Here is a 14,317-nt window from a genome sequence, read left to right as displayed (position 1 = left end):
ACCAATCCAAACCCACAACCGCTCTCACCACGACAATCTAAGATGAAAACCCGCATCCCACCACCACAGTCGCATCAACTACTACTCCTAATTCCCAAACTCGTCGGTGAAACCAACACTACTCCTTAACTCACCTCGAATTCCAAGAGTCAACAAAGAAGAAGACTAATACATAATTGGTCACCAAGTACGTAGATCGTAAAGGGAAGAAGAAGACCAATGGGGGTGGTTGATCTGATTTCAGTTGGTTTAAGTTTGGCCGATCTGGGTTTTCAAGGGAGGAGGAAGAAGAAATTAAAATATATTGAATAGACTGTTTTGTCCGTTCAGTTTTAACCAGAATCATATTGATTAACGAAAATTCTGTGACGGCTTGTATATATTCTACTTAATTGTTTAAAAGTCACGTACCAAAGTTGATGATTTGAAATATGAAATATTAATGTTAATAGTGGGTTAAACTTCACGTACTATTGCAAAAAAAAAAATCCTTTACACAAATTGTGTGGTTTATAATTTAACTAACATTAGTTTAGAATCAAAATAGTATTTGTCATTGTCTCGCCGTTTATGTGTTCCCACATTTTTTTATGGCAAATGGGGGTTATTTTCATGGTTTTTCTTTGTTATGTTTGAGGAGGAACGAAACAAGAATAATAACAACGTAATAGAACATAACGTAACCCATTATTGATTGATAATAGGACTTATATATAGGCATTACATAACTACAATCTTGTAGGATTCAAAGTCCTAATCTATTACAGAGATGCGAATCTATCTCTAACAAGAAACCTAATAAAGTTAAGACACACACAAGAATAGAATAATAATTCTCCCGGAACACTCCCCCTTGTGTCACATGCCTAGGTTGCATGGTGCACATAACGTTGCCTCGGTAAAAACAAAAGCTTGTTCGAAGAGAAAAAGAGCACAATGCACCGTCTACATTTGATAGCATCATGTGAGGTAGACTCTCCCTGAAGTCTACGAAACAACTCCCCCTGATTAGTGTCATAATCATGGAGTACAAAGAACAACGTATCAAACGTTCATTATATGCTTCTTAAACGTAGTTTTGGGCTAATGATTGATCATTAATCTAGCCACACATCCTTAGATCATACATGCTATACATAGCCAAACTTAGATCTTAGGAAACAAGATTGCATAACAACTCAAAACAAGAGTTTGCAATGAAAATCAGATTCTCGGGTAAAATGATATTCACTCACTTAAAGGACCATAATTTCTTCTTCACAATAGGTATTAGTGAACCATAAAATGTTCTGGAAAGTAGACACCCGTGGATTTCCAATGACATAAAGTTCACAACCTAATTCGATCGGAGTAGTTCACAATGCTCTGTCGAAGTTGACTGACTTGAAAATTTCCAGACATAACTGTCCTACTTTGTTAAAATGGTCATAACTCACTCAATACGATAACTATGAATAAATGGTTGGTGTCCTGGAAAGTAGACACATTGACCTTTCCAACGGTACCAAATTCACCATATTTCATTGAGCGAGCTATTCTGTAAGTCTCATTGAAGTTGACATACGAAACTAGACAGATTCTGATTTGTCACATTCAATGTGTCTTTCACAAATGAATGGGGGAATGGACAAATGGAGGACTGATTTTGGTCCGAGATGAAACCGTATGCATGGCGTACGTTGATGGTGCTGGAGCTGCTGGTGGCGTTTATGTGGATAAGATTTGTGTTGGTTCACTAAGTGTAACACGTGTTAAAAGAGCAATGCAAGTCCAATGACGATGCATAAGTGCATAGTTGATCACATGATAATGAAAGCAATAGTGTCTCAACAACACTAACATATATGAATCTATAACTCATTGAATCTCTTCATCATCTTTACTTAGACAGAATAGAGTCCAAAAATTGGCTTTCATATGAACACGCATGGGTATAAAATTCTTGCAACCGATTGTACTATGTTCTCTCGAACGTCGCAATCAGACTGCATAAGCTCTTCGTGGTCTGGAGGCATTTAAGCAATTAATGTCATTCGGGTACTTTCATATATGTGTCAAGATATATTTACAGATATTCTATGACAACTATCATATGTTGCAAATCAGTTTCCATTGACACTACTACTGATCAAGTAGGGGAAAATAATTATGTCCATAACGAGAGAATATAACTCATAGAAATTAAGACTAGGATAATGAGACAATATTTGCGCCATAAGTCTTACAAATATCGCATGACTTCATCTTTCTCATTACACTTACGAACAATGATTAACATAACAAGTCTAGTTCAGCCTGTATTTATTTTTTCCACTTCGATCAACTTGCTCATTATTGGTACTTTACAACGGAATAAGAGCATAAACGAATACATCATCAATCATGAGAGATCAATCCATTAACATACGCGCACGCTTATATGATCAATTTGAGAAATTTCTTTTGTTCTTTAACATCAACAAAAGGAGTATGTAGCGTCCCACCGAAACTTAGTTGATAGACATGTTCAGAGAATATCTCTTGATGATGCGTGAATACTTGTGTCTACGCATCTCGCTTCTTTTTGGTTTTGATTCCAAAGAATAATGGTCTCCCCCTCATCTAAGTAGGAGCCAATACCGAAGCTATGACCCTTACTAGTTCATCTTTGCGTTTGCCACCCTTGTTTTGTGATGCAATACCACGGGCGCCGACAACACCACAGCGTACGATGGTGCCATCGTCGGCTTCCTCCCACTGTCAGGGATGGTGCCAATGGTGCTAGGACTAGGTCATATGAAATTCTCCCATATTATGAGAGTTCCATCCTTACCGGCACATCACATCATTTATGTGAGATCTCGTCACTTTCGCAATATCGGTAAACTCATTGAGCATTAAATCTTTAACTTTCTTGAGGTCGATAATGCGTTGCACTTTTGCTCACTTTGAGTAGTGCAGGATCTAAATGAGACATAGTGAGACACCATGTCAATTCCTGGCGTTAAAACCGGAATGAGAGCATTCAATATCTCCCCTAACGGCGGCATGGATTCGTCACGTCGGGGTTGCGAGGAGGAGGGCAACTGAGGGGGGTCGTTGCCGTTCTAGACTGATGAGATTCGCTAGCAGGGTCGTCGGAGCGCCGTGGAGGCTCGATGAAGGCGACAAATTCATGGCGGCGTGACGAATCCATTTTGTCGCCAGAGGAGCAGAGGTCGACGACCATTGAGATTTTGGTCATCAAACTGGAACTGGGTCGGCGTCGAATGGAAAAGGGAAGACGTCGGGGCTGGAGCTGCATGTGTCGCCGGCACAGAGTCGACTGACGCAGGCCAAGGAAGGAGATGGGTGCCCATAGAAGAGGTCTGGGTGCCCATAGCAGATTCATCCCTTTTTCTACTTTTGCCGACAACAAATTGTCGGAAAATTCAAGCTATTCCAAAAAGAAAAGGTTGTCGGAGATTGAGATTTTATGGTTAGGATATATTTTTCTGGTGGCCTCATCGCTCAGACACTTTAGAACAAAATGCATGATAACGTGTTTGAGGAGGAACGAAACAAGAATAATAACAACATAATGGAAGAGAACGTAACCTTTTATTGATTGATAATGAGGCTTATATATGCTGTGGTATCTCGTAGGATTCGGAGTCCTAATCTATTACAGAGATGCTAATATATCTTTAACATGAAATCTAATAAAGTTAAAACACACACAACAGTATAATAGTAATTCTCCCGGAACATAGTATAGTTTTTCACTTTTTTTCATAGGACAACCTATTTTTCAATAGAGTTCCGGTTATAAAGAGGAAAATAAATTATTTATTACCCCCTTTGCCCCTTAGCTATCCTCTTTGGGCTTTATCCGACCCCAACTGGGTATTCATTTTTTGTACAACAGAGCACCTGAGAGAGTAGAACAACACCCAAACGCAAAGACTTGGAATCATTCCGGTGATCAAAAGCAAAAGAAACCAAGGTAACAGAAACATGATTATGTATACGCTCTTAAATTCATATCTCTTCCCGAAATCTGGGTGCATGCTGATGATGCAAGAATTTTCTTTTCGATGAACCGGAATTTTGAACCGGAATTTTTATTTATTTGATTCTATTCAAACCAATCAAGGTTGTTTTTGGTGTTTTCTTTAGTTATGGGTCTTTGTTTTCTGGATACATATGTAACGTTCTAGCAATTTTGGGTTAGACTGAGACCAGTTATGAAGTTCAGGTAAAAATGCATGCATCAATTGGTGAAGCTGGAGTGTTTGCCCAATTATCCTAACTGGGGCACAGGTGCATTTTGTGTAGGTTTTGATTAGAAGCATTTGGAGTGGTGTTTTGATATGTCTCAGTCCAAGAATGGTGGTAATAAGCCCGGGGGGAGCCGAAGCCTTCCTTCTTGGATGAGTTCAAGAGACAATCAGAGTGATAAAAAGCAGAAAGGGGATGGTGAAGGTGAGGGTCAGAACCCCAGGCAAGGGAGAGGCCGCACAAGCGGCAAGAATTCCGGTGAATCCAGCTCAGGAACAACAAACGTGTCCAAGCTTATGGTATTAGATAGCATCGAATGTGTATTTATCGTTGGACTAGTTGGTTTTAGGCTGATGTTGTGATTGTCTTATGTTCAGGAAGGGGTTGTGTTTGTATTATCTGGGTTTGTTAATCCAGAGCGCAGCATTTTGCGGTCCCAGGCGTTGGAAATGGGAGCAGAATATCAGCAGGATTGGACTTCAGATTGCACTCTCTTGGTTTGTGCATTTTCAAGCACTCCCAAGTTTCGACAAGTTGAGGCAGATTGTGGAACTATTGTTTCAAAGGTACTAGCTTTCCATGTCAATTTTCCTGAGCATAGTCAATTGATTTGTATATGATATTAAGTTCAGTTTTGTCCAGTCTACTTAGCTGAGATGGTTCATGATTTCAGGGAGTACATTATTATCGATTAAGGAACTATTTGTTGGTATAGCCACTTATTCGATACCTCTGTACCTATGTAGCACCGACACTTGTCAGGCTGGAGTGTCCAAGTGTCCAACATGGTGTCCGACACACCACGTGGCGTGTCAATAATATTGATTTTTCCAACACGCCACGTCATCATTTAAAAAAAAAAAACCCAAGTTTTAGTTTAGTCCCATCGTTTTCCCTTTTTTCTTTTTGAATTGTTATGCAATGGAATGAACTTGAATATTTAATTTACATTATTTCATATGTTATATATTTCTTTTATGCATTAATAAATATATTAAATTATATATAAATTTCCGTGTCGGAATCTAGATTTTTTAGATTTGCCGTGTTGTGCGGTGTCAATGTCACAGTGTCCATGCTACATAGCTTTGTACCATACCGTAAAGCCAACTTTCGTAGAAGAATAATTACAATTTAACTCAAGAAGACTTCTATTCTATGTATGCGTTTCCACGCAACAGAAAAACTCAGGAGTTTTGAATATCGTCATCAACACCACATCTCTTATCGTTAATATGTGCATATACGTATTTTTTATGGTGTTGCTAAACTTGCTATTTTCTCATGTCTGTTATATGGGTTGATTAGCCTAGAAACATCATGTCCTACACTACAGTAGAACCAAATTTTCTGGTGGCTATTCGGAGTTTCAAACTCATTTCCTCAAACAGACCTATCCCATTTTTTAATTTCTTCAATCATGCTCTGCGTTTGATTCTTCAGCATTTTTCTTATGGATGTTGATTGAAAATTTTAATTATATAATGGTATATTCTTTGTCCATTAGGAATGGATATCAGAGTGTTACACACAGAAGAAGCTTGTTGTTATAGAAAGTTACCTTATGCATGCTGGGAAGCCCTGGCGTAAAAGCGGTATTTCCCAGAACAACATACAAGGTGAGTAATTGTCTTTCTTTGGTGGCATTATGATGGTGAGTAAGACCATATGTGAATTAGCTGTGACAGTACTTCCAACAAAAAAAAATTCCTTTGTTTGATTCTTTTGTCTTGGCATATGTTACCATAGTAATTTTTTGTTCTCTCATTTTCCATTAAGAATATTTAAGTTCGTCAGTATTTGGTGTTAGGGTTTTGTTGTTTTTGTTAGTATGCATGTATGGATGGCTAATCCAAACTTTCATTCGCTGCTGGCAGACCAAACATTATCCCGGCCTAGTAGATCTAAAAAGGAAGATGGGGATTCTCCTACAAAACAAACTGCCTCTCCAACTTCAAAGGTATCTTTTGACTTGTTTGATGTCCTATAAATTTATTGGTATAACATCAAAATGTTTCTTGCTTCTTTAGATTATTGCAGAAACCCTTTGACTAAAGTTTGATGCAGTTATTTCCACCTATCAATGCTTTTCTGTTTCTTGTATTATGATTAGCATGTCAAAGCTGCTGACTCTGTTAGAGAGCACTTTTCACCATCCAAAGCGAAGAAGTGGGCAGTTAATGATTTGAAGAAGACAATATCATGGCTGGAGAGTCAAGAAGAAAAGGTTATTGTTATTTTGCTTTATGTCTGTGATTTGCATGCACTGATGTATAGTTTTGTTTGGCCAAAAGTCAGCCTTCTAGAGGTCAAAACTTTCTTTTGTAGTAGCTTGAGTTCTCGTTTTGATGATGTCAGTCTTACCTTTTAGAGTTTTTGTTTCATCTCATCCCATTGATAGTACATGATTGAGAGGTCCGGGATTTTATATTTTCTATTTGTACTTTGTATCTTGATTTTATTTTTGAATACGTCCAATCTTTGTTTTTTCTGCTCTTTTACCTGTTATAGCCAGATCCAGATGAGATAGAGCAAATAGCAGCTGAAGGGATTTTAACTTGTTTACAAGATGCTATAGCTTCTCTGGAACAAAAACAGGTATAGCTACTGAAAGGCACTTTGGCCTTTGCAATAGCTTTAAACTTTGTTGTTGCACACTTGTGTCCCCTCAGCTCATTAAAATAGATAGCTACAGGACCTTAATTTAAACTATGTGGTAGGGAAGAAAACATTGAATTAGAAGGTTGGGTTCTTAGATTGCAGTTAGAAACATGTAGTAGTTTTCTTACCATTTGAAGTCAGCAGCATCATTATACCACTCACGTTCTGTCACAGAAAATAAATAGATGCAGAGTCAGCAGCATCATTTGAAGGTTGGGTTTTAGAAGATTATGACATGGATAATTTTAGAAGAGTGACCAATGATTCATAAATATCTTTGTACCAAATATGAATTTTACTTTGGTGTAACGTTTTTTGAATTTTTGAATTTTTGAATTTTAACATGTTATGCTTGTTTTTATAATCTAAATGAGATATTGAGTGTTGTGTCATATAGGCTCTACTTGCTTCACGTCTATTTATAATTGCAGTGGAAACTCATTTAAGCTTAGTTAGCATAATAGCTGGCACTGTCCTTCCGCATCTCCTGAAACTGATCCTTCTATTGTAGCCTTGTAAGATCTTTTATTTGTGACTTTGTGAGCATCCTAGTTTCAAACTGAGCTCAATTATTTGCAAACTTGTTACTGCAAACTAATCCTCGGCAGTGATATGTTATCTGAGATGGTTGGAAAACAAATCTTTTAAATAAGATTAAATGAGTTTATGCTCTCCAGTGGAAAGTTGAAAGTTTGACAATGACAACTTGAAATTTTGGGTTGCTATTTCCTCGAGCCTTATGAATTTGTTTGTACTTTGCAGGATATCCAGCAAATAACTGAACAATGGAATTTCATTCCTCGTGTAGTTGAAGAGCTTGCAAAGCTTGAAAGCGCGGGAAAGAACTCTGGCGCCATACCAGCGGAAGATCTTTGCAGACTGGCTAAGGATTGTAAACGAATTTATGAGGTGGAACTTCGTAATTTGGATGATGAATCTTCAAGAAAGAAAAAACGAAAGACTGAAAGACAAGAGCAGGACAGAGGGGAAACTGGAGCCTTATGCAGTGATGCAGCAGGATATGACAGTGATGAAACACTTGTGATGACGGAAGAGGAAATAGACGTTGCATATAATACTGTAGCTTCCTAGATCTGTAATTAAGAGTGATCTCTATCTCATGTACATGTCTGGATGATTGACCATAATATATTTCTTTCAGCACCATCGTAGTGGACATGGATAGCTCTTGGGAGAATGTCCATTAAAAATATTTTAGATATTGAATCTATTAACAACCAATAATGTCTGGAAGCTTGGCCATTGTTTAATTCTCTCAATACGGAGGAGAATGAATACACGCAGACCTGGCTGTTGGGTTTGTTAAATCATATTGAGTTATTGACAGTGAACACTTTTACTACCTCACATTTTGTCTAGTACATCTTCTGCTAATGAGTTGATTTTGGGGATGGAAGATGGGATGAATCAAAGGTCAGTAGCATGTTTCTACCAAATGATGCTGCCATGATTCTAAATATTCCTCTTAGTCGTAGAGTTGTGGAAGATTGCCTTTGGTGGAAATTTGCAAGAGGTGGGAAATTCACAGTGAAGTCTACTTATCAGTGCAGAGGACGCACGATGCTACAGCCTTTGATCAATGTTGCTTTGTTTTGATTTGGTATGTTATTTCATTTATGTTGGCTAAAATTTACACTTGATTATATTGGCGACCACATCAAAGTATGAAGGAGGAGGATAGTCAGGATACATGTTGATTTTATACAAACTCATTACAAACAACTTAACTCATTGGAATTCACAATGAGATTAGTGAAATACATGGATTTTCTTGGTCTAAAATGCTCAATGTTTTAGCTTATGATTCTATTTTTGTTTTACTCCCTTCTTGTGCCCTACAAACACCACTATCATGTGCAGTGCATTCTCCAAGGGCTAGCGATCAGTGGGGTGTGTCCCCTCTGCTGATCCGAATGCAACATTAGTCAAGGCTCATATATAGGCCAATGCAACCTCCCTTAAGAGGTGTTGCCCATGTAATCTCTACGCGAGGACTTGATTCAAAAGCTTAAAACAAAACTTATGAATCGTAGCTTCCTAAGTTTAGAGTTTTTTTTTTCATCAAATTCTAAACTTTAAACTTTGATTATGCTGAAGAAAAAAAAGATAATGAAGTCAAGGAAAACACAAGTATTAATCTTGCGTGACTAATGCCAGCATAGTACCGTTCCCTTGGCATTTCAAGAGAAAGACTGAAAAGGGAAGACTTTTCCAATAATTGTTTGAAACACAAATTAAAAAAGAAAACGCGAAAAAAAAAGAGAGAGTTTAGTTTGGATGACTGGAATCCATTGACACAACCGTGTTTTAACTTTACCCTTAATACGATTGGTTGGGGTCAGTATTTTTTAGTTTTTTTTTAATTCCGTAAAACAAATTGTAAGCATAACTATATATATATTGACATGTCAGTCTCTCCTCTTCGGAGTGAGATCATTAGTTGTTTGAATTTAGAGGTTATCTTTGGTAGTTGTAATCCCTTATTGGGTGTTGTAATTGTTTTGTAGTTGCAGTTTTATTAAATGAAAAATTTCATTAATAAAAAAAACTACATATATAAACTTCCAACAATACAAGCCTCATTTGCCTCTTCTTCTCATACCATGGATTCTGCTTCCAAATCTTCCTCTCCTCCCAAGGAGTCTGCTTCCAAATCTTCTTCTCCTCCCAAGATGTGTGGAGACTTATGTCTGGACCTAAAACCATTGTCTTGAAGGCGTTGGAATGATGTTTCGCGCAAATAAGCGGCATCAGTATGGACCATGCGCTTTCAACATGCTGGTGGCTACAAAAGGTGGCTTCAATGACTCAGCTTTGTGAGAAGCAGATGAAATTTACCTTGGACAAGGTCCTGGGTCTTGAGAGGATTGAGATTCTTAAAATAATAAGGGGGCTTGAAGATGCAAAGTAGCTTGATGAATCCTAGCAGTAGGATATGTTGACATACGAGGATTGATGTACTTGCTGTTATGTGGAACCATTATGCTTTTAAATATTTTTGCAGAACCTATATTTTTTATATAACCCTAAGACTATATTTTGTTTTCGGCCTGCTTTGATACACTTGATTTGAGATATGGAACAAGTTCTAAACCACTGAGCTTTGATGCCAGTGGTACTGGGATCATGATCCGTTGCCCGGCGCGCCCATTGGTGGACGGAGTAGGGAGAAACTCGTCAGTGAATTTGTGCTCGACGAAGGAAAGCATTAACAGATCTACATGAGATTCACGGTAACTTCAAAGGAAAGATCTATTGCACTCTAGTGGGAGTTGTTACACATTGGAAACAGATGCATGAGCATTTGAATAAATATTTTATATGCGTACGCATTGGATATGATGATATATTCTGATATCGTGTTACAATTTGCTTGAGAGTTAATACTTGTACATTACTCACTACTAGTACTCTCTTTTAAGAGCCTTAAAAACCCTATAACTTTTTTAGAAGATTTGAGCTGACCCGTACAAGTTGTTGTTCTTTGCCTTAATCTTCACCCATGTATGCTTCCTCTTCCAAACACTGTAACAGATCTAGGGCTCATTCGCTACCCTCTTGTTTCTTAGCTTTTCCACTCCGAACACTATGCTCCTTCCTCCGGCCGCATCTGGGCCTCCAATTCCGTTTCTATCTTGTTCCCCAACTCTGTTGAACAACCCATGTTTGCGCATCGTACTACCACTTTTTTTTTCCAGGGTCATGCACTTCTTGCTGCATTAAACTTGATGCGTGAGTTTTGAATCCCCAACCTGTTCTCAATACATTTTGACGAGGGTTGAAGATTTATTTTATATGGTATGCATGTTCAATTTAATTTTATATGACCTTAATTATATAATATTTTACAGGATCCTTGATACCAGGTGTCATATGTGTATGATGCCCTACAAAAGACTTTTCACTATAGGTTTGCTTTCAAACACAAGCGTAGAGATGACATAAATGATTATTTTAAGAAAATTACCAACTTTTTTTTGATTGAAATGTCAGGAAATATTATTCATTAAACAAAATCAAAGATAACACTGTAGACACATGAAATTTAATAAAGTAAACCATCTTCATTAAATAATTAAATCGACCAAGAGCCCGGAAAAATTGCACACGTGGCCCAAAAGTTAACAACGTTGGTGCGGATCCGAATAAAACTCGTGTCAGCACATAAACGGATGATCGTAATCGAAGCTACGTGATTCCGAATTGCAGCAGAAAATTGAATGTCATTGACGATTCGAAATGGTAATCGGACATTTGATTGAATTAATAAATTTCTTAACGGTCATAACTAAATCAATTATTTTCTGTTTAATTTAGTTATGAGAACAACTAATTTTAAATTAATCGGAAAATACATATTGATTTAATTATATAATTAAAGAATTTATTATTTTAGTGTCATTAAAATATTCTACAAAATAGAAACCTTGACACTATAAATACACCCCTTCAACATGAAGAGATGAGGATTTTCTAGGTGGAGAAGAAGGGAAAAAAAATCACTTGAGCAAGATCACTCTCGACAAATTCTGAAGTCTCTCAAATCCACAAAGAATCATCAAGCGGTCAAATCGCTCGTTCTTCATCAAATCCAAATCCAAACTCAAGTCCACGAAGAATCATCAAGCGGCCAAATCGCTCGTTCTTCATCAAATCCAAATCAAACCTCAAGTCCACGAAGATCATCAAATCCACGAAGAATCATCAAGCGGCCAAATCGCTCGTTTTTCGTCAAATCCAAATCCGAATCAAACTCAAATTCTCAAGATCAAGTGCATGTCACCCTTGAGCCAAGTCATATACAGAGATAGAATCAGAGGAGTTCCCAAAGATTGTAACCCCGCGCTTGATATTCAATAAATCACACTTTTATTTGTACACGTGTCTGCATTCTCTTATTGGTTTTCAGATTCTCGTTCTACAAACACATAACTCAAGGCTGATAGAAAATACTATTTTTTAACTGTATAGTCTAGACAAAACTAGTCCATAAGATCACAATACACCTACTTTTTCAAAACTGTTTATAGCGTTATAGATAACAAGCCAAAACCAATGTATAAGAAATAAAATAAAAGCCAACCACATCCACTTCAACTTGCCCTTAGCTAGATTAAAAAAAAACCTATTCCATGTCCTCAAGATTAGGAGTCCCTAAACCTACTTCCTTCTCCATGAACAAAGACATCACCACTTGTTTAGAAGAAGTACCAACCATCGGAGTCTCTGCCACTCTCATTCCATTCTCCCCCATGCCCATATATAGCCTCTTGTGGGGATGAAGATATCGGGCCAGAATCCAGATGCTCAACCTTACTCACAACTCACAACCTTGGTTGTCTTTTTCTTAGCAGCCATCCTTCTAGAGTACTGCTTGATAGTAGCTAATCGGTTCAAATGATTCACAAGCGAGAAAATTACAAACTTCTTTGTTACATCATTTGTATTCAACGAAAAGAAAATGAAGAAATAAAAAATTAAAAGTTGTTTCGGGATGAAAAATTGTATATTATTAAATGATATGGTTCCTATATATATAGGCATTACAAAACCACAATCATGTAGGATTTGGAGTCATAATCTACTACGGAGATGCTAATCTATCTCCTAACAGGAAACCAATTAGGCTAAGTCACACACAAGGGTAGAATATTAATTCTTCCGGAACACTCCCCCTTGTGTCGCATGCCTAGGTTGCATGGCGCACAACGTTGCCTCGGTAAAAACCTTGTCAAGCAAAACAAACACCTCTTGGATAAAACAAAAGCTTGATCGAAGGGAAAAAGAGCACAACGCACCAACTACTTAAAGATCTTAACATGTGATGTAGACTCCCCCTGAAGTCTACCAAACTCTAAAGTTCCGATAAACGACGCATGCCAATGCTCTTCACATGTTTCACAAAATTAGATTTAGGCAAAGACTTGGTGAACAAATCCGCAACATTAGATTCTGAACTCACTTGATTGATCTGAACATTCAAGAACTTCTGTTGTTGAACGTTGTAGAAGAACTTGGGCGAAATATGCTTGGTGTTGTCTCCTTTGATGAAACTTAACTTTGTCTGCTCTATGTAAGCTGCATTATCTTCATAAATGCACGTAGGTTGATTTGTTGTAGAGACTAATCCACAAGAGTCACGATTATGACGAACGAGTGATCGTAGCCAAACACATTCTTTAACTGCTTCATGGAGAGCGATGATCTCTACGTGATTCGAAGAAGTAGCAACACGAGTTTGCTTCGTGGATCTCCAAGATATCGCCGTATTCCCAATGGTAAACACATAACCGGTTTGAGAATGAGCCTTATGAGGGTCAGAGAGGTACCCTACGTCGGCATAACCAACTAACAAGTTGTTTGAAGTCTTTGCATCAGGGGAATGAGCTTCACGGGACCGGTTGCTGCTCTCGGCACCGTGCACGGTCTCCATGCCATGGCAGCCGGCGACGTTGTTGCGGCGTACGGCGGCAATGTCGGGGTCGGCGACGGTAATGGTGTGGGGAGATACCGTGGCGGTGTTCTCTCTGTAATTGCACTAAGGTATGGAACTTCAGGACCAAGAACTTCTTCATCATCCTCTTTAGGACGGAATGGATCCTTCTTGATATTTAGACTTCGGACGACCATGGGAGTAGACAATCGACTGCATAGATCCATATTGAAACGTCGAAGCATCTTCTGCGTGTAATTCGACTGATGGACTAAGATGTCGTCGGCCCTATGCACAAGCTCAAGGCCAAGATAGAATTTCGTCCTCCCTAGGTCTTTCATCTCAAATTCCGACTTCAAATAAGACACGGTCTCTTCAATCTCATCAAGAGTACCAATTATATTCATGTCATCAACGTAGACCGCAACGATGACGAATCTGGAATTTGTCTTTCGTATGAACACGCATGGGCATAGTTCATCATTCTTATAACCCCTTCTTACCAAGTATCGATGCAACCGATTGTACCACATTCTTCCGGATTGCTTCAACCCGTACAACGAACGACGTAATCTGACTGCATGAGCACTTTGTGGTCTGGAGGCACTTGATGGAGGTAAAGGTAGTCCCTCTGGAGCTTTCATGTATATCTATGCGTCAAGATCCCCATAGAGATAAGCTGTGACCACATCCATAAGCTGCATGTTTAGTCTTTCGGACACTACCATACTAATAAGGTAGCAGAAGGTAATGATGTCCATAACAGGAGAATAAGTCTCTTTATAGTCAATACCAGGTCGTTGTGAGAATCCTTGCACCACGAGTCTTGCCTTATAACGCACGATCTCGTTCATCTCATTACGCTTATGAACGAAGACCCACTTATGTCCAACTGGTTTAACATCTCTTGGAGTCAATTCAACCTTTCTGAAGACTTCTCTCTTCGCTAATGAGTCAAGTTCT

At 38.3% G+C, this 14,317-nt stretch overlaps 1 protein-coding gene across 3 annotated transcripts; it reads left to right on the top strand.

Annotated features, from left to right (window-relative positions):
- The first annotated feature begins 3,843 nt into the window (after positions 1-3,843).
- On the top strand, positions 3,844-8,154 carry LOC126801266 (DNA-repair protein XRCC1). Of its 3 annotated transcripts, none has more exons than XM_050528774.1 (8): positions 3,844-3,964; positions 4,193-4,538; positions 4,617-4,805; positions 5,747-5,858; positions 6,117-6,199; positions 6,353-6,466; positions 6,751-6,837; positions 7,663-8,154. In XM_050528774.1, exons 2-8 carry the CDS (start codon positions 4,332-4,334, stop codon positions 7,990-7,992), a joined length of 1,122 nt encoding a protein of 373 aa, XP_050384731.1. In that variant the 5' UTR covers positions 3,844-3,964; positions 4,193-4,331; the 3' UTR covers positions 7,993-8,154. The 3 variants fall into 3 exon arrangements, with proteins under 3 accessions (XP_050384731.1, XP_050384732.1, XP_050384730.1); XM_050528775.1 differs by having other exon boundaries at positions 3,851-3,964; positions 4,297-4,538; XM_050528773.1 differs by having other exon boundaries at positions 3,887-4,538.
- The last annotated feature ends 6,163 nt before the right edge of the window (positions 8,155-14,317 follow it).

This window comes from Argentina anserina, chromosome 6 (assembly GCF_933775445.1).
Source record: "Argentina anserina chromosome 6, drPotAnse1.1, whole genome shotgun sequence".
In the NCBI taxonomy this organism is placed as follows: Eukaryota; Viridiplantae; Streptophyta; class Magnoliopsida; order Rosales; family Rosaceae; genus Argentina; species Argentina anserina.
This window is presented reverse-complemented; position numbering and strand designations above follow the sequence as displayed.